The sequence below is a fragment of the Pristis pectinata genome, chromosome 11, assembly GCF_009764475.1.
Source record: "Pristis pectinata isolate sPriPec2 chromosome 11, sPriPec2.1.pri, whole genome shotgun sequence".
NCBI lineage: Eukaryota > Metazoa > Chordata > Chondrichthyes > Rhinopristiformes > Pristidae > Pristis > Pristis pectinata.
Window position 1 is genome coordinate 32,635,288 of NC_067415.1, and position 24,468 is coordinate 32,659,755.

The 24,468-nt window shown below is 40.5% G+C and overlaps 1 protein-coding gene across 1 annotated transcript in view; it reads left to right on the forward strand.

The window, feature by feature from the left end:
* The first annotated feature begins 5,889 nt into the window (after positions 1–5,889).
* c11h11orf65 (chromosome 11 C11orf65 homolog) overlaps positions 5,890–24,468 on the forward strand; it is a 28,965-nt gene continuing 10,386 nt past the window's right edge. Inside the window, exons 1-5 of the mRNA XM_052026543.1 lie at positions 5,890–6,069; positions 11,869–11,961; positions 21,242–21,295; positions 22,520–22,735; positions 23,978–24,114. Of these exons, the coding sequence (XP_051882503.1) occupies positions 5,890–6,069; positions 11,869–11,961; positions 21,242–21,295; positions 22,520–22,735; positions 23,978–24,114 (680 nt within the window). The remainder of the gene's footprint in view (positions 6,070–11,868; positions 11,962–21,241; positions 21,296–22,519; positions 22,736–23,977; positions 24,115–24,468) is intronic.

The following is a 24,468-nucleotide window of genomic DNA, read 5'->3' on the forward strand; positions in this document are numbered from 1 at the left end:
GATGCAGTTATTTACAAACCAATGACCTTTTTAAAGCAAGTTTTATTGGAAATTTATTCTCATCTAATACCACTGGATCATTTTGCATGTACATGTGCTTGATGATATCAAGATATGTTTCCACAAACATATAGCAAACTTGATCAAAATACTCTAGCTGCAACTTTCTTCTGCTATTTTCAATGATGTTCATAATATTGAAAGAGTTAACTACAACAGAATCTGAAATACATTATTATTGTAATAAAATGATTATCATTTTCACCACATAGTTTACAATTCTTATACAGATCTCAGTGAGGGAGAATATTTTCTAAATATTTTCTCCTCAGCCATGTAGCAATCAAACCCTACGTAACTCAGATTAGTGGCTATTTTATTGACTAAATCTAGGGATTATATGGCTAACCTCTAAATTTTAGAAGTTCAGTCTTGAAAAATGATCACAGATGGAACCCCCTGGCACTTATCCCTGCAACCACACTAAGTGCGACACCTGTCCTTGCACTTCCTCCCTCACCACCATTCAGGGCCCCAGACAATCTTTCCAGGTGAGGCAGCGCTTCACCTGAGTCCGAGGGTGTCATTTATTGCATCCGGTGAGGCCTCCTGTACATCAGTGAGACCCGACGCAGATTGGGTGACTGCTTCGTCGAGCACCTTTGCTCCATCTGCTGCAACAGCCAGGACCTCCTGATGGCCACCCACTTCAATTCCACATCCCACTCCCATAATGACATGTCTTTCCATGGCCTCATCTACTGCCACGTTGATGCCAGACACAGGTTGGAAGAACCTCATATTCGGCCTTGGGAATCGCCAGCCTGATGGCCTCAACATAGATTTCTCTAACTTCCAGTAACCCCACCCCTTCTTTTTCTTCCCCCTGCCAATCCTTTGTCTTCCCTTATTCCTGTGGCTCCCTTCCCCCACTTTGATGACCTGCCCATCTCGTCGCCTCCCCTCCTCCATCCTTTATTCCATGGTCCACACCCCTCTCCTACCAGATTCCTCCTTCTGCAGCCCTTTGCCTCTTCTACCTATCACCTCTCAGCTTATTACATCTCACCCCCTCCCCCACCTCCCCCCCAGCCACCTACCTTCCCTCTCTCACCTGGACTCACCTATCACCTGAACTTATCTATCACCTGCCTGCACGTGCTCCTTCCCGACCTTCTTATTCTAGCTTCTGCCCCCTTCCTTTCCAGTCCTGATGAAGGGTCTCGGTCCGAAACATCGACTGTTTATTTCTCTCCACAGATGCTGCCTGACCTGCTGAGTTCCTCCAGCACTTTTTGTGTATTGCTCCAGATTCCAGCATCTGCAGAATTTCTTGTGTCCATGTGTGTGTCCTAGTTATTTCATGTAACAGTTTGCTCTAGGCAATAGCTATTTTTAATCAGTAATTTCACAGGTACCACCAAGGATAAAATTTATTTCAAACAAAAATTTACGATGATGCACTCTTCTTGCCTTGTATTTTTGGCATTAAGAGACCAGCCCATGATGTACTTGAAGAACAGACAGTTCATTGCCCATAGTAACCCTTTATTTTAATGCTTCAGTAAGTGGTAATAAGGTAAACCCAAATAAAATTTTCAGCATCTGAAGTTTTTATTTTTATTTATAGTATTTTTTCCTATAGTGGGGAGATGATTGAAATACATGTCTTTATACATATTCCAATAAAGAAATAAATCAATGTATTCTGTACAAACAGATTTTGTTTCCAATTCTAGTCCTGACATAAGATATTTGACCTGAAACATTAAAACTTTATTTATTCATTGATGCTACTTGACCTGCTGCGCATTTCCAGCATTTTCTGCAGAACTGAGCTACTCAGATTAACACAGTTTTTTAGTGCATGTTGTTCTTTTCTCACTTTGATTCAAAGTATTACTTAGTTCTTTGTTAGAACAAAACCTACTTTACTATTCCTAAACAAAACAAAATATTTTCAATCTAGTACATCCAGTTACAGCTGAAAATATTTTGCTCAGATGACATTAGTAGGGATTAAAGTGCAGCTAACAAGTCTGGTTTTCCTTGTTTAAGCAGGCTTTTGGCACATGTTAATCATGGAATCATACAGTATAGGAACAAGCCTTCAATCCCTGGAGCTGTGAGGCAGTAGCTCTACTACCTGCACCACTCTGCCACCCAGATGTTTTTCCTTCCGGAACTCCTGTCATCCAGGTCAGATGACAGGAATTCCCTGGGACAAGACCCCATGCCAAACCATCTTCAGCTGCTTCAATGATAATCCCTCCATTACTAGGTTGGAAGTAGAAGTGTTCATTCGTGACTGTTCAGTTCTATTCCTTGAATAATACAGCCTAATGTTTAGGCTTGAGCTGCTAGGAAGTGGAAGTAGAACTTATGCCACACAAATGTTGAGCAATGATCATCACCAACAACGGGCAGTCTAGATACCTCCCAGTCTAAATATCCTGGGGTGTCATCACTGACTAAAAAACTTGAGGGAACAAGCCACATATGTACTGTGGTAGCAAGAACATGGAATCTTAGAAATTCACAGAAAGGAAGCCATTCAGTCCATGCGTCCATATTAGCCAGGAAAGGAGATATTTAGGTTAATCATACTTCCCAGCATTTGATCCATAACCTTGCAGGTAAAAGCTCTTCAAATGCTCATGCAAATACTTTTTAAATGAGACAAGAGTTTCTGCCTTCCACCTTTTACAGCCAGTCAGTTCCAAACTTCCGCTACTCTTTTGAAATCTTTTTCTTTGTCACCTTACTCACTCTTTTTTAAACCAGTTAACCTAAATCCGTGTCCCATAGTTGTTGACATCTTTGCTTACAGAATTGGGTCTTTTCTGTTCACTCTGTCATGCCCCCTCATAATTTTGTACACGCGAGTTAAATCTTCCCTCAGTCTCCTTTGTTCTGAGGAAAATTATCACCGGCTGGTGTCCTGTCATAACTAAAATTTTCCCCATCATGTTGGAGGATGTTTCATCCAACATCGTCTTAAGTTTCTAGTGCTGTCATATATTTCCTATGGTGTAGCACACAGTTTTCTCTTCGACCCAACTAATGTTTTATCCAGTTCGACCATGACCTTCCTGATCTTGTATTATATGCCTTACCTGATAAAAGCAAATATTGGTAGGAAGCTGGGTATTCTGTGGCAAGAAAGCAACAAAAGCGACCCTAATGGATGAAGGTCTATTGAGCAATAAACAGTAATTTTCTCAGAGTTGTTCATGCTTTATCACCATAAATTTCTCATAATACAACATATAAACAGGGTTTCTGCCAGAATCTTGATAAAATACAGTATTATGTAATGGAATTCCGATGAAATTCCTAATCTGTGCCATTATTCACCACATCAGTGGGTTCCCTGGCTTGATTTAAAATTACACTTAGCTATCCTTATGTCCTCTTCTGAATCTGTCCAAAGCTTGCTCTTGCAGCTGTTTAAATTCTGACTCACTGTCTCTGCCAATTTTTTAAAGAAAAAGTTGTAACAAAAATCCGATTGATGTGTTGGCATGTATAGAACTCCTTACTCGGTGTCATTTTAAAAATACACTTCAGTTTTTACAGTAATTTATGACAATCCTTTTAGCAAAGTGAAAGAACATAGAACAGGCATCTTACATATGAAACATATAGCAATATTTTTAATGCATCTCCCATGAGGAACTTCAGCATGTTCCTGAGCCTGTTGTCTGAGCCTCCTTCCATGGCAGTCAGATTACATCTGCTGCAGTCAAAACAACTCGTCAAAATATCTTGGTGACTACTTGTATCAATAAAATTCTCTAGGATTCTCTCTTCCTGTGGACAGAACTTGTAATCGTACACTCGAATCCCAAGTACATTTACTTTAACAACACTGTAAATATCAGTGCCAGATATTTAACTTATGTGGTTCTTGGTACTGTTTTCTAAGACCTTTGCTCTTCCCATTCTTATATATAACAGTTTTACATGGGTAACAAAGTATTACTGTCCTAAATTTAATGCAAAAGGTTCCTACAGCAATGATGTCATATTTTCTAACTTCTGTTGAAGAGAAGCAAATTTATCAATTATTTTTAATAACACAACAAATGCCATCTAATCATGATGTTGGCCCTTTGCTATGAACACATTGCCTTTCAGTGATATTAGCTAAAGGGCAACAGTAGGTTCTCGAAGATTGCAGAAGTACTCAGGCTCTATGACAACCCCCATCTCACTTGACCCTCTATTGATTTGTTACACTGTTTTTTTTCAATATCCAGTAATGAATGAACAATATCTTCCATTCAACTAAATATTGCGATAAGTGAATGTGCTGTCTTTGGACCCCAGCGTAAACATTGCTCACAGTTCACCAATTCCATTATTCTTCCTGGAAAGTATCTGAAGTTGAGCCAGACCATTAATTCTGCATTTGACCCCTTTCAAATATATATCCATAACAAGATTGCCTTTTTATGGCTCCCTAGCATTGCTTGCCTCTTTCAATGTCCTTGCTCATCTGATGCTGAATCCTTCATCCAACCTTTTGTTATCTATATGTGTGATTATTAAAATGGTCTCCACTTTTTTCTACCATGCTATGTAAAATTATTCTGCTGACTGTATCTTAACTTGTTCAAAGCCCCATTCAGTGAACATCCCATGGCAGATTTCCTCCTCTCATTACCTGCTCTCTGAGCTACATTAGTTTCTGGTTCAACAGTGTTAGTTTTAAAATCCTCATACTTGTTTTTAAATCACTCTTGCCTATCCCTAACCTCCTCCAGGAGAACCTTTAAAATTTCTGTGCTGCTCCTCTCCTGGTATCTTACACATTTCCGATTTTAATCACTCCATTATTGGTGTCTATGCTTTCAGTTGCTTTGGCACTAAGTTCTGAAAGTCCCTCCCTAAACCACTCCACATCTCTCTGCCTCTTCCTTTATGATGTTGGTTAAAGCCTACCTCTTGACCAAGTTTTTGGATATCTTTTCTTGATGCCTCTGTTTATGGCTTAGTATTACATTTTCAAGATATTGCACTTATTATTACATAAATGCTACATAATAGCAGTTAGCATAATGCTATTACAGCGCCAGCGACCCGGGTTCAATTTCTGCCACTGTCTGTAAGGAGTTTGTATGTTCTCCCTGTGTCTGCGTGGGTTTCCTCTGGGTGCTCCAGTTTCCTCCCACATTCCAAAGACATACGGGTTAGGAAGTTATGGGCATGCTATGTTGGTACTGGAAGCGTGGCGACACTTGCGGGCTGCCCCTAGAACACTCTACACAAAAGATGCATTTCACTTTGTGTTTTGATGTACATGTGACTAATAAAGATATCTTATAACCACATAAATGCAATATTCTATATAAATGCAGTTTGTTGCTGTCATTGACAGCTACCTTGAACAAACAGAAAAATAATTTAGAATTTTTTTATTTAAATTATGGATGAATGAACCCCATCAATTTTGTTTCATCTCTTTAATGACTCTCTGGGATTCACAGTGTTTAATATAACCATCCACTTTTGTAAAAGCTCTTCGTTCCCATAAACAGGCTTCTAATCCCATTTTAAAGATCTTTTTAATTTTTCCCTTAACATTCAAATGCAGTTATCACAATGATACTTAGTGAACAGATGGGAAGAGTCAAAGATAAAATTGATGTATGTAAATCTGTGAACTAACTCAATGAGTAGAGGAAGGTTTAGCCATTATATTCTTTTATTTTTGTACACCATTTGGAATCTGTGTGTACAAACCCTGACCAGGACATCAGGAAAGAGTGTACATCATCCAGAGTTTAGGAAAGAGTCTCAAATTTGCATATGGAACTTGGCTGCTGTTTATTCACACATGAACTAATGTTAAATTATGAAATTTTGTTCAGCATTGATGCATTCATGTTTGATGGTGGTAAGAGAGAGGATGAAGAGAGCTGTACATATAGGAATCCTGCCAGTGAAATCTTTGCAGCCAAGATAAGTGTGCATGAGATCTCTGCAGCTGAGAAGCAGCAAGCAACTTTGATGAAGTTAGAAAATTCAGCAAGAATAATACAAAGAACATGGAGAAGATATGTTGTAAGTTTTACTTTACACTAAATTGACAAATTGCAGTGCATGAATGGTATTACTGGTAAGTTGCATATTTTAAAGTTTTATTTCTGTGTGCAACACCCCTCAATTTTTGCCTACCAATCAATATTATGCCACATGTGTCCACCTCTATAACAGTAATTACATTTCCAAAATACATCAAAATGTGAAGTATTTTAATACATCTTGAAGATGTGAAAGATGATATGAAAATTCAGATTCTTTCTTTGCCATATTTTCCAAAAATAGCAGAATGACAGTGGTCTTTATGGTAGATTCTAAATATGAAAATAACTTTTAAAAATAATTATCTATTATTGTTGAACAATATACTATAATTATTATTTCAGAGGATGTTAGAATTTTCTGTTTGGGGCTGAATACTTCAAGGTTTGAAAGAAATGTTAAGGAGAACTTGCATAGAAATTATATCGTACAGCTCAGCAAAAAGCAAATTCAAGTTAATTTAAGCTAACATTAATATTACTTGCAACCATTTCCAGGTCAACTTATTGTCAATAATAAAATTTGACTGGCCACTTCCTGTCATGCCCTTACTTTCTTTAACCTCTTTCTTCACCCCCATTCCCCAACCTAGAACTTGCAGCATTCGCTAACTAAGGACCAATCCTGACATTAACATCAAAACATTTGAGAAGGGTAGAGCTGTTATGGTTTAGTGAACAGACCCCTACCTTGCAAAAGCCAGATTATAGCTCTCAGGCACCTCCTCATACCTCCCACTAACCCTAACCCAACCACTGATCATCAGGTCATTGCCTCCCAGTCACTAACCTCACTTCCTCAGGAGATCTTCTCACTGCAGTCTCAATCTCCCAGTGCTGCACTGCCTGCTTTTGCCTTAAGATCCACAAATAGGACTGTTCTGGTGGACCCATTATTTCAGCCTGTTCTTACCTAAAAAAAAAACAATTTATTCCTACCTTAACTGTAGTCTTTTGCCCTTCCAACTTATATCCATCATACCCCTGATGGCTTCCTCCAGGAAACAGTTTCCAGTTTCCTGGTCCCAACTTGCCAATCCTCAATACAGACACCCAGTTCCTCTACACCATCCCACAACAGGATGATCTAAGGTACCTTCACTTCTTCCTTGAACAGAGGCCCAGCCATTCCTCTTCCACAACTACTCTGCTTCACCTGGCTGAAATCATTGATACATTGAACAGCTCTGCCAGTCTCTTTGTTGGATACTAGATTAATTTCTACATTGGTGCCGCTTCCTGCACTTGTAGAGAACATGAATGTTTTATTAACTTTGCTGCCAATTTCCATCCTGCTCTCACTTTCAAATGGTCCCTATCTGACTCTTCCCTTTTCTTTCTTGATATCTCTATTTCCGTCTCAGGAGATAGGTTAACTTCCAATATCCAGCAACTGTCAGTTATTTTTAAATACATCTCCCCCTACCCTGATTCCACAATAGAATCTATTCCATTCTCCTAGTTTCTCCATCTCCAGTGTAGCTGCTGTGATGAAAGACTTCCTATACCAGTGCTTTCAAGATGTCTTCCTTTTTCCTCAACCATGGTTTTCTCTCTACTATAATTGCCAGGGCCTTCAATCACATCTCATCTATTTCCCACATTTTAGTTTTCACCCAGGTTCTCCCAGTCAGGACAAGGATAGGGTTTCCCTAGCCCTTACCTTCCACCCCAACAGCTTCCACATTCAATAGATCATACTCCATGATTTCTGCACCTTCAAAAGGATTCCACAACTAGACACATTTTCTCCTCCCCTCCCCTTCCAGCACTTCAAAGGGACTGTTCCTTCTGCAGCTCTCAGGTTCGTCCTTCCTTTTCCAACAACCAATTCCCTTCTCACAGCACTTTCCCATACAATTGTGAGAGATGCAAGACATGCCCTTTTATCTTTTCACTATCCGGGGACCCAAACAGTCTTTCCAGGTGAAGCAGTAAATTCAATTTGCACCTTTTTCCCCATTTGGTGCTGTCAATATGATCACTTCTACATTGGAGAAACTAAACACAGATTGGGCAACTGCATTGCAGAATATCTCTGTGCAGAACAGAAGGGCAACCCTGAGCTTCTAGTTGCTTCTCATTTTAATTCTCCATCCTACACCCATCCTGACCTCTTAGGTCTCCCACATTGCTCCAATGATCCCCAATGTAAACTGAAGGAACAGCACCTCAAGTTCTGCCTATAGATGTTAGAGCTATAAGTATCTGTAATCCTTTCCCTTGTCAAGCTTCATCAACAATCTGAGCAAGTTCCTGCCCCACTTTAGTGAGTCATGTAAACCACTTGGAAAGCAGATATGGAATGATGTTGGTTAGAAGTATGTGGTCGAATGAATTAAGGAGCCAGTCACAGCAGAATCTGTATTGCAACATTTTAATAATAAGAAGGAACTTGTACTATAGGGAGACGCCTCAGAAAAGGGCCTAAATGATACTGATGGATGTGGAGATAAGTTAGGCAAACACTGAGGAGGAGCAATTTGCTGTGATATACGGGTTGGAGAAGTTTTACCAATACAGATGTGGATGAGATGACCACATTCACACTGAACACAAACCACTTAAGATCATTGGTATCCAGCTGTCCTTAGAGCAGCAAAGAAATTGCAGAGAATGCTTGTGAAAATGCAGACGTTGAAAATAAAGATTTCATTGAGTTATAGAGTCACAAGTCAGATTTCAGCTCACCATTTGTATGCCAACCCATCTACACTAATCCCATTTGTCAGCACTTGGTCCGTTGTCTTCTACGCTTTGGCAATTCAAGTGCTCTGTCCAGATACTTTTTAAATGTTGTGAGTGTACCTGACTGTATCACGTTCTCAGGCAGTGAGTTCCAGTTTGCAACCTCTTGGTGAAAAAAAATCCTCAGATCACAAGACTATTTTAGGAAATCATCATGGCAATTTATATTCCAATCTCTTAGCCACAGATGTGGAAGATTGAGGAGGTTACTAGACAAGAAGACTGAAATGAATGATTCAGATAGGATGGAAAGAGACACAGATGAGGTTGAGCCTGTTTTCAAAGCAAACTACCATGTACATAGAACAGTACAGCACTGGACAGGCCATTCAGCCTATCATGTTGTGCCAATATTGATGCTAATTTATACTAAATGTTCTCCTCCTGTGTATCACCCATATCCTTCCATTCCCTTCATATTCATGTGTCTATCTAAAGGCCTCTTAAACTCCACCAAACTGCCTGATTCTACTACTACCCCTGGTAACCCATTCCAGGCACCTACCACTCTCTGCGTAAAAAAAAAACGCCCCTCACATTGCCTTTAAACTTCCCCCCTCTAACCTTAAAGGCATGTCCTCCGGTGTTTGAAATTTCTAAGCTGGATAAAGGATTCTGAATGTCTACCATATCTATGCCTCTTGTGATTTAAAAAATTTCTTTCAGGTCTCCCCTCAGCCTCTGATGCTCTAGGGAGAACAACCCAAGTTTGTCCAACCTTTCCTTATAGCTCATACCCTCTAATCCAGGCAAAACCTCTTTTGCACCCTTTCCACATCTTTCCTATAACGGGGCGTCCAGAACTGCACACAGTACTCCAAGTGTTGTCTGACTAAAGTTTTATACAGCTGCAGCACAACTTCCTTAATCTTATACTTAACACCCCTACGATGAAGGCAAGCATTCCATACGTATTCTTTACCAGCTTATCCACTTGCATAGCCACTTTCAATGAACTATGGACCTGGACCCCAAGATCCCTCTGTACCTCAATGCTATTAAGGGGCCTACCATTAACTGTATACTTTCTCCTTTCATCTGACCTCCCAAAGTGCAACACCTCACATTTGCCCAGATTAAAGTCCATCTGCCACTTCTCTGGCCATATCTGTAAATGATCTATATCCTGCTGTATTCTTTGACAGTCCTTTACACTGTTCACAACTCCACCAATGTTGGTGTCATCCGCAAACTTGCTAATCCACCCATCTGTGTTTTCATCCAAATCATTGATATAAATCACAAGAGGTCCCAGCACCAATCCTTGTGAAACACCATGAGTCACAGACCTCCAGCTAGAGTAACAGCCTTCCACTCCTACTCTCTGTCTTCTATGGGCAAGCCAGTTCTGAATCCAAGCTTGCAATTCACCCTGGATCCCATGCATCTTTATCTTCTGAATCAACCTACCATGAGGGACCTTATCAAATGCCTTACTAAAGTCCTTGTTAATGTCCACTGCCTTACCCTCATCAAGCACCTTTGTCACCTCATCAAAAAACTCAATCAAGTTTGTAAGGCATGACCTGCCCCGCACAAAGTCATGCTGACTGTCCCTAAGCAGGCCATGCCTTTCCAAATACACATAAATCTTGTTCCTCAGTATCCTCTCCAATAGCTTCCCTACCACTGACAGGAGGGTCACTGGCCTATAATTATCTGGATTATCCCTATTTTCCTTCTTGAACAAAGGCACATTTGCTACTCTCCTGTCCTCTGGAACCTCGCCTGTGAGGGATGAACTGGGCTCCCAAAGTGACCTGATCTTCAGAGGTAAAAGAGTAGTTCTTCATGGGGTATGATGCTATTGCATGATCAAATACATTCCCTCCCTACATATGGGAGTGGGGGAAAATTTCTACTGGCCAAGGATGAATGGGGAAATCAGGCACCAGCTGCAGAAATGAAAGACCTGCAGCTTCCTAGAAAAGAACCAACTAAAGGAACTGCTACACTCTCATCAAGTCCTAGACATACCCTGGACAAACAAAATGGTCAGATCTGTTTCATCTAAATGGGAAATGCATTTTATAATAATTGGATTATTTTTGATGTTTTTGGGAAGTTTAATTCTTAGAAAACACCCATTCATCAACTGTAATTCACCAGGTTAAAGGACTGTTTGCCTTAATGGCATCCCTGAAGTTCTGATCACAGGTAATATACCAGTTCACAGAAGGCAATTTTGTGAAGTTCTCAAAGGCTTGCCAGTTTGATCTTTGGATTATATTACTTCCCTTTCTACAGAATAATGGAAAGGCAGACATCTCTCTAAAGATGCCCAAGAAACTGCTGAAGAAAGCCAAGTCATCACAATCAGAACCCTATTTGATCATCCTAGCCTTCTGCAAACTCCCCAACCCAAGAGACTATGAGTAGCCAAAATAAAACACTACTCCCATTGCTGCTAGAATCAGAAGTGTGACAGAATTTAGGAGAGCAACTAGAGGTGTCCAAAAGAAGACAGGCACACTCCTGTCAAAGATCTGCTACCAGTAAAGGTTGGAGATACAATGAGGATGAAGCCCGCATCAGATGGACACCAGACATGACAAAAGATAGTGGTGATTCCACACATACACCACAAAGTTCATTGGACATCACAATGGAAGAGCACATCCCATACTGGATGAACTGACGCCCTCTCAGGAGGATTACTGAAGAGGTTGCTTGATGAAAGCAGATGTATCTGCAATATGATTACATCACAGACCAGCAACAGACTCAGGGACCAACCAGGATTAGATCTAGGACAGTCAATTGACCCAAGTGTCTGGAAGACTGTGTGCCAATGTAAAGCACACAGAATCTGGATAATTATTTTTTTTTTCCTTTCATTTTTTGTTATTAAAAGGAGTCACATTCCTGCAATGACTGCTATAAGCCATTATCAGTATATGCAGTCAGGGAAATTAAGTATATATTCCATTTCTAAATGTTCACTGTAAATTACCTTTATTTTTGGTTTTGAGGAATTTGCATTACATCTGACTTATAGATGAAACTATAAACCATGTTTTTCTGTTTGCAGGACATGCAGTTGTTTAAGCATTATAAGAATATGATTAATTTCAGAGGAAGAGGAAACCCTCGGAGCATGATGAAATGTATTAACCCTATTGAGGTAAGAGAAAAAATATATTCTAAAATACTCAGATTTTGTCACAAAGATCTTTTTAAAATGAGTGCAATAACATGTGGAATGTGTGGAAAAAAGAATTATGTCTTACTTTAACTGTAAATCATTAGAACATAGAACAGTACAGGCCCTTCAGCCCACCATGTTGTGCCGACCTATATAAACCTACACTACGATCAATCTAACCCTTCCCTCCTACACAGCCCATAACCCTCCATTTTTCCTACATCCATGTGCCTATCTAAGATTCTCTTAAATGTTCCTATTGTATTAGCCTCTACTACCACCCCTGGTAGCACGTTCCAGGCACCCACCACTCCCTGTGTAAAAAAAAACCTACTTCTGACATTTCTCCTAAACTTTCCTCCACTCACCTTAAACAGATGTCTTCTGGTATTGGCCATTGCTGCCCTGGGAAAAAGGTGCCGGCTGTTCACTCTATCTATGCCTCCCATAATCTTATACACCTCTATCAAATCACATCTCATCCTCTGTCGCTCCAAAGAGAAAAGCCCTAGCTTGCTCAACCTTTCCTCATAAAACATGTTCTCTAATCCAGGCAGCATCCTGGTAAATCTCCTCTGCACTCTCTCTAAAGCTTCCATATCCTTTGTATAATGAGGCAACCAGAACTGAACACAATACGCTAAGTGTGATCTAACCAGAGTTTTATAGAGCTGCAACATTACTTTGTGGCTCTTGAACTCAATCCCCTGACTAATGAAGGCCAGCACACCATATGCCTTCTTAACCACCCTATCAACTTGCACAGAAACTTTGAGGGATCTATGGTCTTAGACTCCTAGATCCTCCACGCTGCTAAGAATCCTGACATTAACCTTGTACTCTGCCGTCAAGTTCAATCTTCCAAAATGCATTACTTCACACTTTTCCAGATTGAACTCCATCTGCCATTTCTCTATCCAACTCTGCATCCTGTCCATATCCCATTGTAACTTACAACAACCTTCTACACTATCCACAACACCTCCAACCTTTGTGTCATCTGCAAACTTACTAACCCATCCTTCCACTTCCTCATCCAAGTCATTTATAAAAATCACAGAGCAGGGGTCCCAGATCCGTTCCCTGTGGAACACCACTAGTCACTGACCTCCAGGCAGAATACTCTCCATCTACTACCATCTGTGGGCAAGCCATTTCCAAATCCAAGCCTCCATGGATCCCATGCTTCATGACTTTCTGGATGAGCCTACATGGAGAACCTTGTCAAACACCTTACTAAAATCTACTTGCACCACATCTACCACTCCACCTTCATCAATTTGTTTTGTCACCTCCTTGAAAAACTCAATCAGGCTCGTGAAGCACAACCGGCCCCTCACAAAGCCTTGTTGACTATCCCTAAGAAGACTATGCTTTTCCAAATGCTCGTAAGTCTTGTCTGTAAGAATCCTCTCCAGTAGTTTGCTCACCACTGACGTAAGACTCACTGGTCTATAATTCCCAGGACTATCCCTATTACCTTTCTTGAACAACAGAACAACATTTGCCATCCTCCAGTCCTCTGGTACCACTCCTGTGGCCAGGGAGGATGCAAAGATGGTCAATGCTCCAGCAATCTCCTCCCTCGCTTCCCATAGTAACCTGGGGTATATCCTGTCCAGCCCCAGGGACTTATCTATCTTACTGTTTTTAAGCAGCTCCAACACTACCTCTTTCTTAACCTTGACATGCTCCAGCACATTAGCTTGTTCTACGCTGACCTCACATTCATCAAAGTCCCTCTCCCTGGTGAACACTGAAATAAAGTATTCATTAAGGACCTCCTTTACCTTCTCCGCCTCCAGGCACATGTTTCCCCCTTTATCCCTGAGCAGCCCTACCCTCATTCTAGTCATCCTCCTGTTCTTCATGCATGTATAGAACACCTTGGGGTTTTCCTTAATCCTACTCACCAAGGTCTTCTCATGTCCCCTTCTAGCTCTCCTAAGTCTCTTCTTAAGCTCCTTCCTGGGTACCTTATAATTCTCAAGAGCCCTGTCTGATTTTTGCTTCCCAAACCTTAAGTATGCTTCCTCCTTCCTCTTGACTAAATGTTCCACCTCTTTTTTCAGCCATGGTTCCTTCACCCTACCATCCTTTCCCTGTCTCAGTGGGACAACCTATCCAGAACGCTGTGCAAGTGGTCCCTAATCAACCTCCACATTTCTGCCGGGTATTCCCCCGGGAACATCTGTTCCCAATTTACACTCCCAAGTTTCTGCTTAATACCATCATAATTAACCCTCCCCTAATTAAAATCTTTCCCATATCGTCTGCTCCTGTCCTTGTCCATTGGCTATGCTAAAGGTCAGGGAGTTGTGGTCATTATCTCCAAAATGCTCGTGCACCGAGAGGTCTGTCACCTGACCAGGTTCATTGCCTAGTACTGGATCCAGTATGGCCTCTCCTCTAGTCGGCCCATCCACATACTGTGTCAGGAATCCTTCCTGGACACATCTAACAAATTCTGCTCCATCTAAACCATTTGCACTAAGGAGGTGCCAATCAATGTTAGGGCAATTGAAGTCACCCATGACAACAGCCCTGTTATTTTTGCACCTTTCCAAAATCTGCCTACTTAATCGCTCCCCAGTGTCCTGGTCGCTATTGGGGTCCGATAGAATACTCCCAGTAGAATGATTACTCCCCTCCTGTTTCTGACTTCCACCCACACTGACTCAGTAGATGATCCCTCCACGACATCCTCCCTTTCTGCAGCTGCAATACTTTCCCTGACTAGAAATGCCACACACCCCCCTTTTACCTCCCTCCCTATCCCTTTTGAAACATCTAAACCCCAGAATATCATGTAGCCAATCCTGCCCTTGCAATGGCCAAGTCTCTGTACTGGCCACAATATCGTAATCCCATGTACTGATCCATGCTCTAAGTTCATCACCCTTAAATACTTCTCACATTAAAGTAAACACATTTTAACCCTTCCAACTGACTGCATTTATGACCTATCCACTGCCTATCCTTCCTCACAGTCTCTCTGCACAAGCATCTACCTTTACACCAACTGCTCCATCATCCGACCTAACACACCGGTTCCCATTCCCCTGCCAACCTAGTTTAAACCTTCCCCAACAGCTTTAGTAAACCTGCCCACAAGGACATTGGTCCCTCTCGAGTTCAGGTATAACCCATCCCTTTTGTACAGGTCATACCTTCCCCAGAAGAGATCCCAGTGATCCACAAATCTGAAATCCTGCCCCCTGCACCAACTCCTCAGCCATGCTTTCGTCTACCATATCTTCCTATTTTTACCCTCACTGGCATGTGGTACAGGCAGCAATCCAGAGATTATCACCCTCAAGGTTCTGCTTCTTAGCTTCCTTCCTAACTCACTATATTTCCTCTTCAGGACCTCATCCCTTATCCTATCTATATCGTTGGTACCGATACGTACCACGACTTCTGGCGGCTCCCCCTCCCCCTTAAGAATGTTGTGGACTCGATCTGAGACATCTCTGACCTTGGCACCTGGGAGGCAACATACCATCCAGGAGTCTCGTTCTTGTCCACAGGATCTTCTGTCTGTTCCCCTAACCAATAAATCCCCCATCACCATCGCTCCCCTCTTCTGCCCCCTTCCCTTCTGAGCCACAAAGCCAGACTCAGTGCCAGGGACCTGGCTACCATAGCTTTCCTCTGGTAGGACATTCCCCCCAGCAGTATCCAAAGTAGTAAATGTTATTGAGGGGAACAGCCACAGGGGTACCCTGTACTATTCCCTTTCCCTCTCCTGATGTTTGCCCATCTACCTATGTCCTGCAACCTAGGTGTGATTGCCTCCCTGTAAGTCTGCTCTATCAATCCCTCAGCCTCCCAAATGATCAGGAGTTCATCCAGGTCTAACTCCAGTTCCCTAACACGGTCTGTAAGGAGCTGCAGTTGCACTTCTCACAGGCATAGTCATCAGGGACACTGGAGGTCTCCCTGACTTCCCACATCCTGCAAGAGGAGTATACCACTGCCCTGACTGCCATTCCCACTGCTTCAACTGTGCAATAAGATAGAAAGAGACCTTACCTGAACCTCACCTTAACCTCCTGAACCAAAGCCAAATGAATGATAACAACAAAATAAAATAAAACCTTACCTGTTTTTTTTATTAGCTATTGTTAATTAGCTAATTAACCAATCAATGATCAACTAACAATTTGCAAATATGCTTCTTTTAGGCTCCTGCTAGGTGAAACTGTACAAAGAGTCCTGAGACTCACCTCTTAAAATCTCCCACCTCTCGCTCCAAGTCCAGGTTCCTGCTAGATTAAACTGAACAGAAAGTCCCGAGACTCACCTCTTTTAAAATCTCCCACCTCTCATTCCAAGTCCCAGCTCCTGCTAGTAGCAGTTTCTCCCCCACCCCCATTGGTTCATGCCAATAATATGGAAAATAAAAATACTTCAGTGTTTAATGGTTTGTCTGAACTTTGTGAACCATTGCTGTAGTTGCTGTGAGCATCATCATTTAAAAAGGTTTGCAGTGCAATACAAAAATGCATTATTTCATGAAAATACCAGAATATCTCTAACCCCTATTTGATATATCTTATAATGTATGATATGATTGGGTGGGCAATTTGGAAAAAATTCTGATAAATATTTAGCAGAAAATGAGTCAAGAATGATCTTTAATGGAACTCTATTTACAGTAAATAAATCCTGAAATGAGATCTGACAATGAGCACATTAACTACACATTACAAATATTCAGTCTCCAAGACAGCTACCTTTCAAATACTGTATACTTATTGGGCTTTATTGGTGTTCTGATTACCTTTACATTTTTATGTAAATAAAAATAAAAGTTAGTTGCAAAGGATTGGCAGTAATAGTAATTTGAGTCTGGATCCTGATTTTGACTATTATTGAATTACCTGTTCTTATCACATCAGGACTTCCATCACTTTTCATCAAGAGTATTCTATAGTAATTTACTCCTACGTCTCATGAAAAATATCCACTAGGTTTATTTCCAATCTATAATGCTTAACTGTTGATGAAGTTAATATATGATGGCCAGTGTGTATTCATGTTACTTGAATGAGGAAACATAGCTGCAAACGCTGGACTTGGAAATCATTCATTAACCATTCAAACACTAATGTTTCACTGTGGGCATGCAGCATATTACTCTCCCATGCTTTATTCTCTCAGAAATTTTCACTTATTAAAGTGAAACATAAAATCAAATGCTAGAAGCATTCAACAAGTAGCATATAGAAACAACAGAAAATGGCAATGTTAATGTTTCTGACATATCCATTCATCAGAACAGAAAGATACAGGACCAGAAATTTATCACAATGAAAAACAGACACCATTGTTAATCAATAGAACAGAATCTCAGTGCTCAATGCACTTTAAAGGTTGGAGGTGAGCCACTTTCTTGAACCACTGAAGTCATTCTGGTGAAAGTAATCTCACACTGTTGTTGGGCTGGGCGTCAGTCAGTGACAATGAAGGAGTGGAGAAATATTTCCCAATGAGGATGATGTGTAACTTAAAGGAAAACATGTAGGTCTGGTCTTCCCATGCACCTACTGTCCATGACCTTCTTGATAACCTGTTCCCGCGGCCACAGTATTTAATGTGGCTGGTCCAGCTGGTTCCTGGTGAATGGTAATTCTCGAAATGTTGATGGCATGGAACTTGCCATGATAATGTCATTTAAAGTGAAGAATAATGTTTAGAGTCTTTCTTGTGGGAGATTGTCATTGCCTGTCACTTGTGTGCAGTGAATGTTATTTGCTATTTATCAGCTCATGTCTGAATGTTGTCCTAGCCTTGCTGCAGGCAGGCATGGACTGTTTCATTTACTGAGGAGTTGCAAATGGAACTGTCATTTGTGCAAATCATCAGTGAATATTTCTACTTCTAAATTAACATGGAAGAAAGGTAATTGATGAAACAGCTGCAGGTATTTGTCTTCAGACACTTTGCTGAGGAACCCTGGCAATAATGTCCTAGGACTGGAATGATTGATCTCCATTTCCCCTTGTGTGAGTTTCTGACTCCATACTCTTGAGTGTCTTTCCCTTGATGCCCATGAACTTCAGATTTCCAGGACCACTTAATGGCACACTTAGCCAAAAGTTGCCTTGATCTCAAGTGCTGTCACTTCTATCTCATCTCTGGAATTTTGCTGTTTGGCCTATGTTTGGACCAAGGCTGTGATGAAATTTGGGACAAAGTGGTCCTGGTAAAATCCACACTGAGCACCAGTGATCTGGTTAAGTAAGTAAATAGCACCTGATAACACTATTGATGACATCTTTCCATCACTTTGCTAATCATTGAAAGAGGACTGATGGTAGTTAGCCAGACTGGACTCATCCTGCATTTTGAGGACATATCATACTTAGTGCTTGAGATTGACAATGAATTTTTACTGTTGCTTATTTCTGTAATTTTTTAAAGACCATGTCTAAAATATTAACATTCCTCATTGCCTTTAGATACTGCTTTAAATGTTGACAAGTTCCAGCATGTTTTGTTCTTGTTTATTGTTTCCTGTAGCTGCTTTCCTTTATATTATAACAAAAAAAGCAGACAAACAAAAAAAATGGAAGAATTCATTAGATCAAGCAGCATCTATGGAGGCAAAAGGTGTAATGATGTTTTAGGTCAAGATCCTGCATCAGGACTGAGAGGGAAGAGGAAAGATAGCCAGTATATAGTCAATATATAGGGGGTGTGGGGTGGGGGAGCTCAGTATAGAGGCCCGTAGGGGATGATGCGCAGGTAGAGCCAGGTGTGGGAAGGGGTTGGTGGGACAAAGGCTGGTAGGTGATGGGAATGTATGATAGGGCAACTGGGGAAGAGGATGGGAGATGTGAACAAAGGGAGAAGAAAACTAGATGGGCAGGTGAATATGTGTGAGAGAACACAGGTTGTGTGGATTACCCGAAACTGGTAAATTCAATGGTCAAACCATTGGGTTGTAAGCTACCCTGGTGGAATATAAGATGTTCTTCTTCCAGTTTGTGTCTGGTCTCTCTGTAGCAATGGGACAAGCCAAGGACAGACAGGTCAGTGTGGGATTGGAAAGGAGATTTAAAATGACACAGAACCAGGTTGTCAAGTTAGCCATTGTGGACGGATTGGAAGTGCTCCACAAAACAGTCGCCTTGTCTATGTTTGACTTAACCAATGTAGAGGAGGCCACATTGCAAGCACCAAATGCAATAGACCTGGTTGGAAGACGTGCAGGTGAACCTCTGTCTCACCAGGAAGGACTATTTAGGTCCCTGGATGGTGTTGATGGAGGAGGTGGACAAACAGATGTTACACCTACTACGATTGCAGGGGAAAGTGCCGGAGGACAGAGGCAGATGGGTGGGGAGGGATGAGCAAGATGGTCCCTGCAGAAAGTAGGGGAGAAGGGAAGATGTGAATGGTGGTGGGATCATGTTATACTCTTGTTTATATCAGGTAGAGACACTGTGTCCAAGAAACTTGCAATACCATTTCTGAACTAGAGTTCTACCATTATTTTTATTATTCTATCACATTATACCAACTTTGTTGTCTTTATTATAATACGTTTCATTTTGATCGAAGTTTCTGCATGTAAATTGCTTTTCCTATTTTACCCATCACTAACCCACCGATTGGCAGTAGCCATTAGATTTAACATTTTTAAAATAATGGGTAATGTGTTTGGCAAATTGTTGCAGCACAGGAAAAAAATGCTTGAAGGGATAATGAAGTGATATTAAACTAATGGAGAAGCAGGTAAGTTGTCTGTGTGTGTGTGTGTGTGTGTGTGTGTGTGTGTGTGTGTGTGTATGTGAAGGAGAGCATAAAATATCAGGTACTAGCAGGCAACTTACCTTCTTCTCCATTAGTTTAATATCATTTAATTATCCCTTCAAGCATTTTTTTCCTGTGCTGCAACAATTTACCTCCAAACACATTACCTATTATTTTAAAAATAATGGGTAATGTGTTTGGACGCAAATTGTTGCTGTTGCAGTTGCAGCAATAAGCTGCTGCCAATTTAATGACCTCTTTTGTTTTACACAGTTAAGTATAATGGGGTAGATATCCTCGTTGCTTCCACTAAAATTACATTAGAGCATTGCTGGTCTTTGTATTCCTCTTCCTTAATTCACTTCCATTGTCTTCAACAGCCTTTTAATTGTGTGTTTAGAGTATCAATTTCTATCACTGTGGGTTTAAACATTTTTTCTTCTCAAGGCAAAGGTGTGCTAACAGTGTGTTAAGGAGAGTGGGATAAATTAGAAGGACTGGAATGAACCCCAGAATGGCAGCAAAATTACAATCATTTGGCCTCATATAAACAAGAAACTAATAGTAACTTTGAGAAATTTACACATACATTGATTAATCAGAAATCCCAAAGTTTCTGGCAGTGATTCAAATGGGAAGCAGGAGTTTGCTCATTATGAAGGCTTCTCCACCACAACCCAGGGAAACTATCACCGCTCAGTCTCTGTCACTATCTCCACCCTTCCCTCCCACCTGATTCCATCTGCCAATCAACCATCCTCACCTGGATCCACCTATCACTTGCCAGCTCTTGCCTCACCCCTCCCCCTCACCTCTTTATACTGGCTATTGGTCCTCTACTATTTCAGTGCAGATGAAGGTTCTTGACCCAACAAAATATCAACTGTCCATTTCCCTCCACAGATGCTATCTAACTCACTCAGTTCCTCCAGCAGCTCACTTTTTGCACCAGGTTCCAGCACCTATAGCCTCTTGTGTCTCCACAGAATCATAGAATTGTTTCAGCACAGAAGGAAGTCATCAGTCTATTGAGTCAATGCATCTCTTCATAGAGCAATCTATTCAATCCTATTCCCCTGTTCTATCCCTGTTCCATGTAAATTATTTTCCCTTAATTGTCTATTAAAGGAAAAGCCATGAATGGTCCTAGCACTGACCTTTGGTCAACACCACTGCCTGCTGTCTTCTGAAATCAAGCAATTCCCATAAATCACAGTTTTCAGTCCTTGAGCCTATTTTTATCCATGCTGCCAGTAGCCCCTTTATTTCATAGTCTTAGAATTTTGCTAACTGCTGTTTAGAAGTTTAAGTTAGAAGAAAAATAAAATCAAGAATAATTGTTTCAAGAATTAACTGCATTTGTATAATTTTCTTGACTTTGCCATAGTACTTAATTGTGGCTATTTAATACTGAAAATTGAAAACAATATATAAATGAGAAATTTGGAAAGTTGCTATTGTCTAATCTCAATCCATTGTTCCTTTTCATTCACAGGCAGATTTATTGGACAGGGCTGCTGGAGTTCATGTTCGATTCAGACTGGGGGGAGTAAGTAATCTTTGATAGCATTGGTTGAAGTTAATACCATTTCTATCCATGCCTTCTCAGTACTGTTACATTTTAGGTGTGTGTTTGTGGATAGAATTTGCTCAGTTAGAAATGGTTAACTCAACACTATGCCAACATGTAAAGCAGATAATGTCTGTATGTCAATACTCTGCAGTACAAATGCAGCTGGAAAGTATGAGGTCAGAAGGACAATATTTAATCTGCATTAAGAGCATATCTGAAGCTTCTGCTAAACCACATAGCTGGAATTCCAGACTGGCTTTCTTATTGTGAGGGGGCAAAGTATAAGCTCCATCCCTCACCATTATAACAATTGCCAAATACTAGACATCTATGTTGTGATTCCAAATTCTGTCTTCACTCTGACAGGGATCATTCCCCCCCACTAAGAAGTGTATAATCTTCATCTCTTTCACTTAAAGTACCAGTCTCCAAGAATGTCATACAGATGGAAACTCTTCCCATGTTCGACATCTTGTCCCAGAAAAAGGTCACAGGAAATCTCTAGGGCCATTCCAAAACTGAACAAATCCCAGCAGAATCTGTGGCACTTAATGAGTTTTTGTGGAAATTCACTGGAATGATCCTGAAACCTCGGCCTCTAGATTTATATACAATTAGATAATTTGACTAATGCACGAGGGAGCCATATCCTAAACAGATTTTATTGGTGAAGTGGAAAATATGCAATTCTTGACCAAATTGACCAAAAGGGTAATTTCTCCGGGGTTACTTCAGTGGGGTACTCCATCTGTCCTTAAGCATGAAATTCTTTGTGATTTTCCTTCTGTTTGAAATAATTGGAACTTGCTTGAATTTAATAATCAATTGTAATTAAAATTCCCTTCAGTAGTGCAAAGGTGGAAAATTATCCCTTATAAATATAAAGATATTTTGTTTGTCCAGATATCCACATAGGTTTCATCTTTTATTTCCATCAATTACATAAAACAGCTCTGTTTCTGATACAAATGTTGTGAACATATGTCTCAAAGATGAATACTGCTCTCTGGTCATTATATATATATATATATATATAAGTTTTCATATGTGCATGCACACCTACCCAAAATGTTGTTTTGGGTACTTTTCCACATTATAAAAATTGCATCATGCATTTGTACCAGTGTTTATTAGTAGTGGCCTGCACATTTTTTCTGATTTAACTTAACCTGATTTTGTTCTTCCTGGTCTGGTTTATAGGAAACGTTTCCTCCAAAAATCTACTACAAAATATTTACACACCGACCAATTGTGGATTTGTGTGCAAACAGTCCTAAAGATTATACTAATCCTTCAGCCAAACAGAAAGTACCGAGGCAAATTCATAACCATAATCCTCTAAAAATTCAGGAAAATGATCGCAGTGGGTGGTACAAACGAAAGGAGAATAATGACTGGAGAAGTCTTTCAGACAAGGTAAAAACACAAATGTTTTCCAGACAAGATGTTTATAGTTGTATGTACATAAAATTAATCCTGAGGTAGATGCCTCTTGGCTGTTACCAAAAGCAGAGTAATTAAAAATTAATGCTGCTCTAGAGCCCAGAATTGGAGAAGCACTGACATCTCAGGCAACAAAACAAAATGCTGGAGGAACTCAGCAGGTCAGGCAGCATCTGTGGAGGGAAATGGACAGTTGCTGTTTTGGGTTGAGACTCTTCATCTGCACCCAACTGTTCATTTCCCTCCACGGATTTTGCCCAACCCACTGAGTTCCTCCAGCAATTTATTTTGTTGTTCTAGATTCAGCAGCACAGTAGTGTAGCGGTTAGCAGAACACTATTACAGCGCCAGTGACCTGGGTTCAATTCCGCTGTTATCTGTAAGGAGTTTGTATGTTCTCCCCACATCTGCGTGGATTTCCTCCGGATCCTCCATTTTCCTCCCACATTCCAAAGACGTACAGGTTAGGAGCTGTGGGCATGTTACGTTAGCGCCAGAAGAGTGGCGACGCTTGTGGGCTGCCCCCAGCACATTCTCAGTAACGCAAAAAGAAGCATTTCACTGCATTTTGATGTACATAAATCTCTCTAATAATCTAATATCTAGGTTCCAACATCTGCCATCTCTTGTGTCTCCACTGATATTTCAGTGTTGTGGTACTGGAAATGATTACAGAGGCTATATGGAGAGACTGAGCCGAGAAGCAATTTGAAAACAAGGATGACATTCTTTAAAATGCATCATTACTGGAAGAGTTTGAGATAATCTCAAGATTATGGAGTTGCAGGTTGGCCAGAGTGCATTAGAATAAATCTAGTCTAATAGTAACAAAGGCAACTCCAAAAGTATAAAATTAGATGAGAATTATGTAAAGCTAATATATGGAGAAAAATGCAACATAAGGGCTATTTTAAAAGATACCTACCTCTAAGCTGGCCTGTTAAACAAAAATTGCAAGGTTTGGTCACATTACATTCTTAGTGTAGGGAGAGTTTACCAGAACTTGAAGCTAAGTTTGTTCAAAATTAATTGTGATTGTGATAGTTCCTACTGTGTATTCGTACCTTTTTGTGAATCATTGAAGAAAGTCTTATCCAAAAGCTTTGTTAATGTTATCCATTGATAAATTATTTGTGCTATTAATTTAAACATGCGAGCATGAGAATTTTATCTGTTGATTATATGTTCATTATCTTTCCTTCATGTTTTGTTCAGTACCTTGGAACCACGACAGATTACATGCAGTTTGAGCCAAACAGAAAGACAACAATGTTTCATCATTCTATATCCCAGAGAAGACAGGATGTTATGAGAAAACAAAAACAAAGAAAAATTGAATGGATGAAAAAGATGTGAGTTTGAAGGAAAGTTGATGCAATTCCATCAAGATTGGGTGAAGTCAATTGTTGTAAAAGAAAATACAAGAGTGCTGGACTTTTCCTGCAGTGAAGGAATAATGTTCAAATTGGGCTTTGTGCCAGTCACCAAAACAAATTTTCAGCAATCTTCAGCAAGGTAATGTTTTGGAGGAAAACAGAAGCCAGCTGCTCAACTTCATCATTCTTTCTATCAAACTCAGTTTTCATATCTTCCTACCTTTCCAGAAGATGGTCAATTCCTTGCAATGGCAGTGATGGCAACTGCTTGCTACTCTGGTTCAAACAATCATTAGCCTTGTATTGGCCATGACAGTCAGTGCTCTTTTA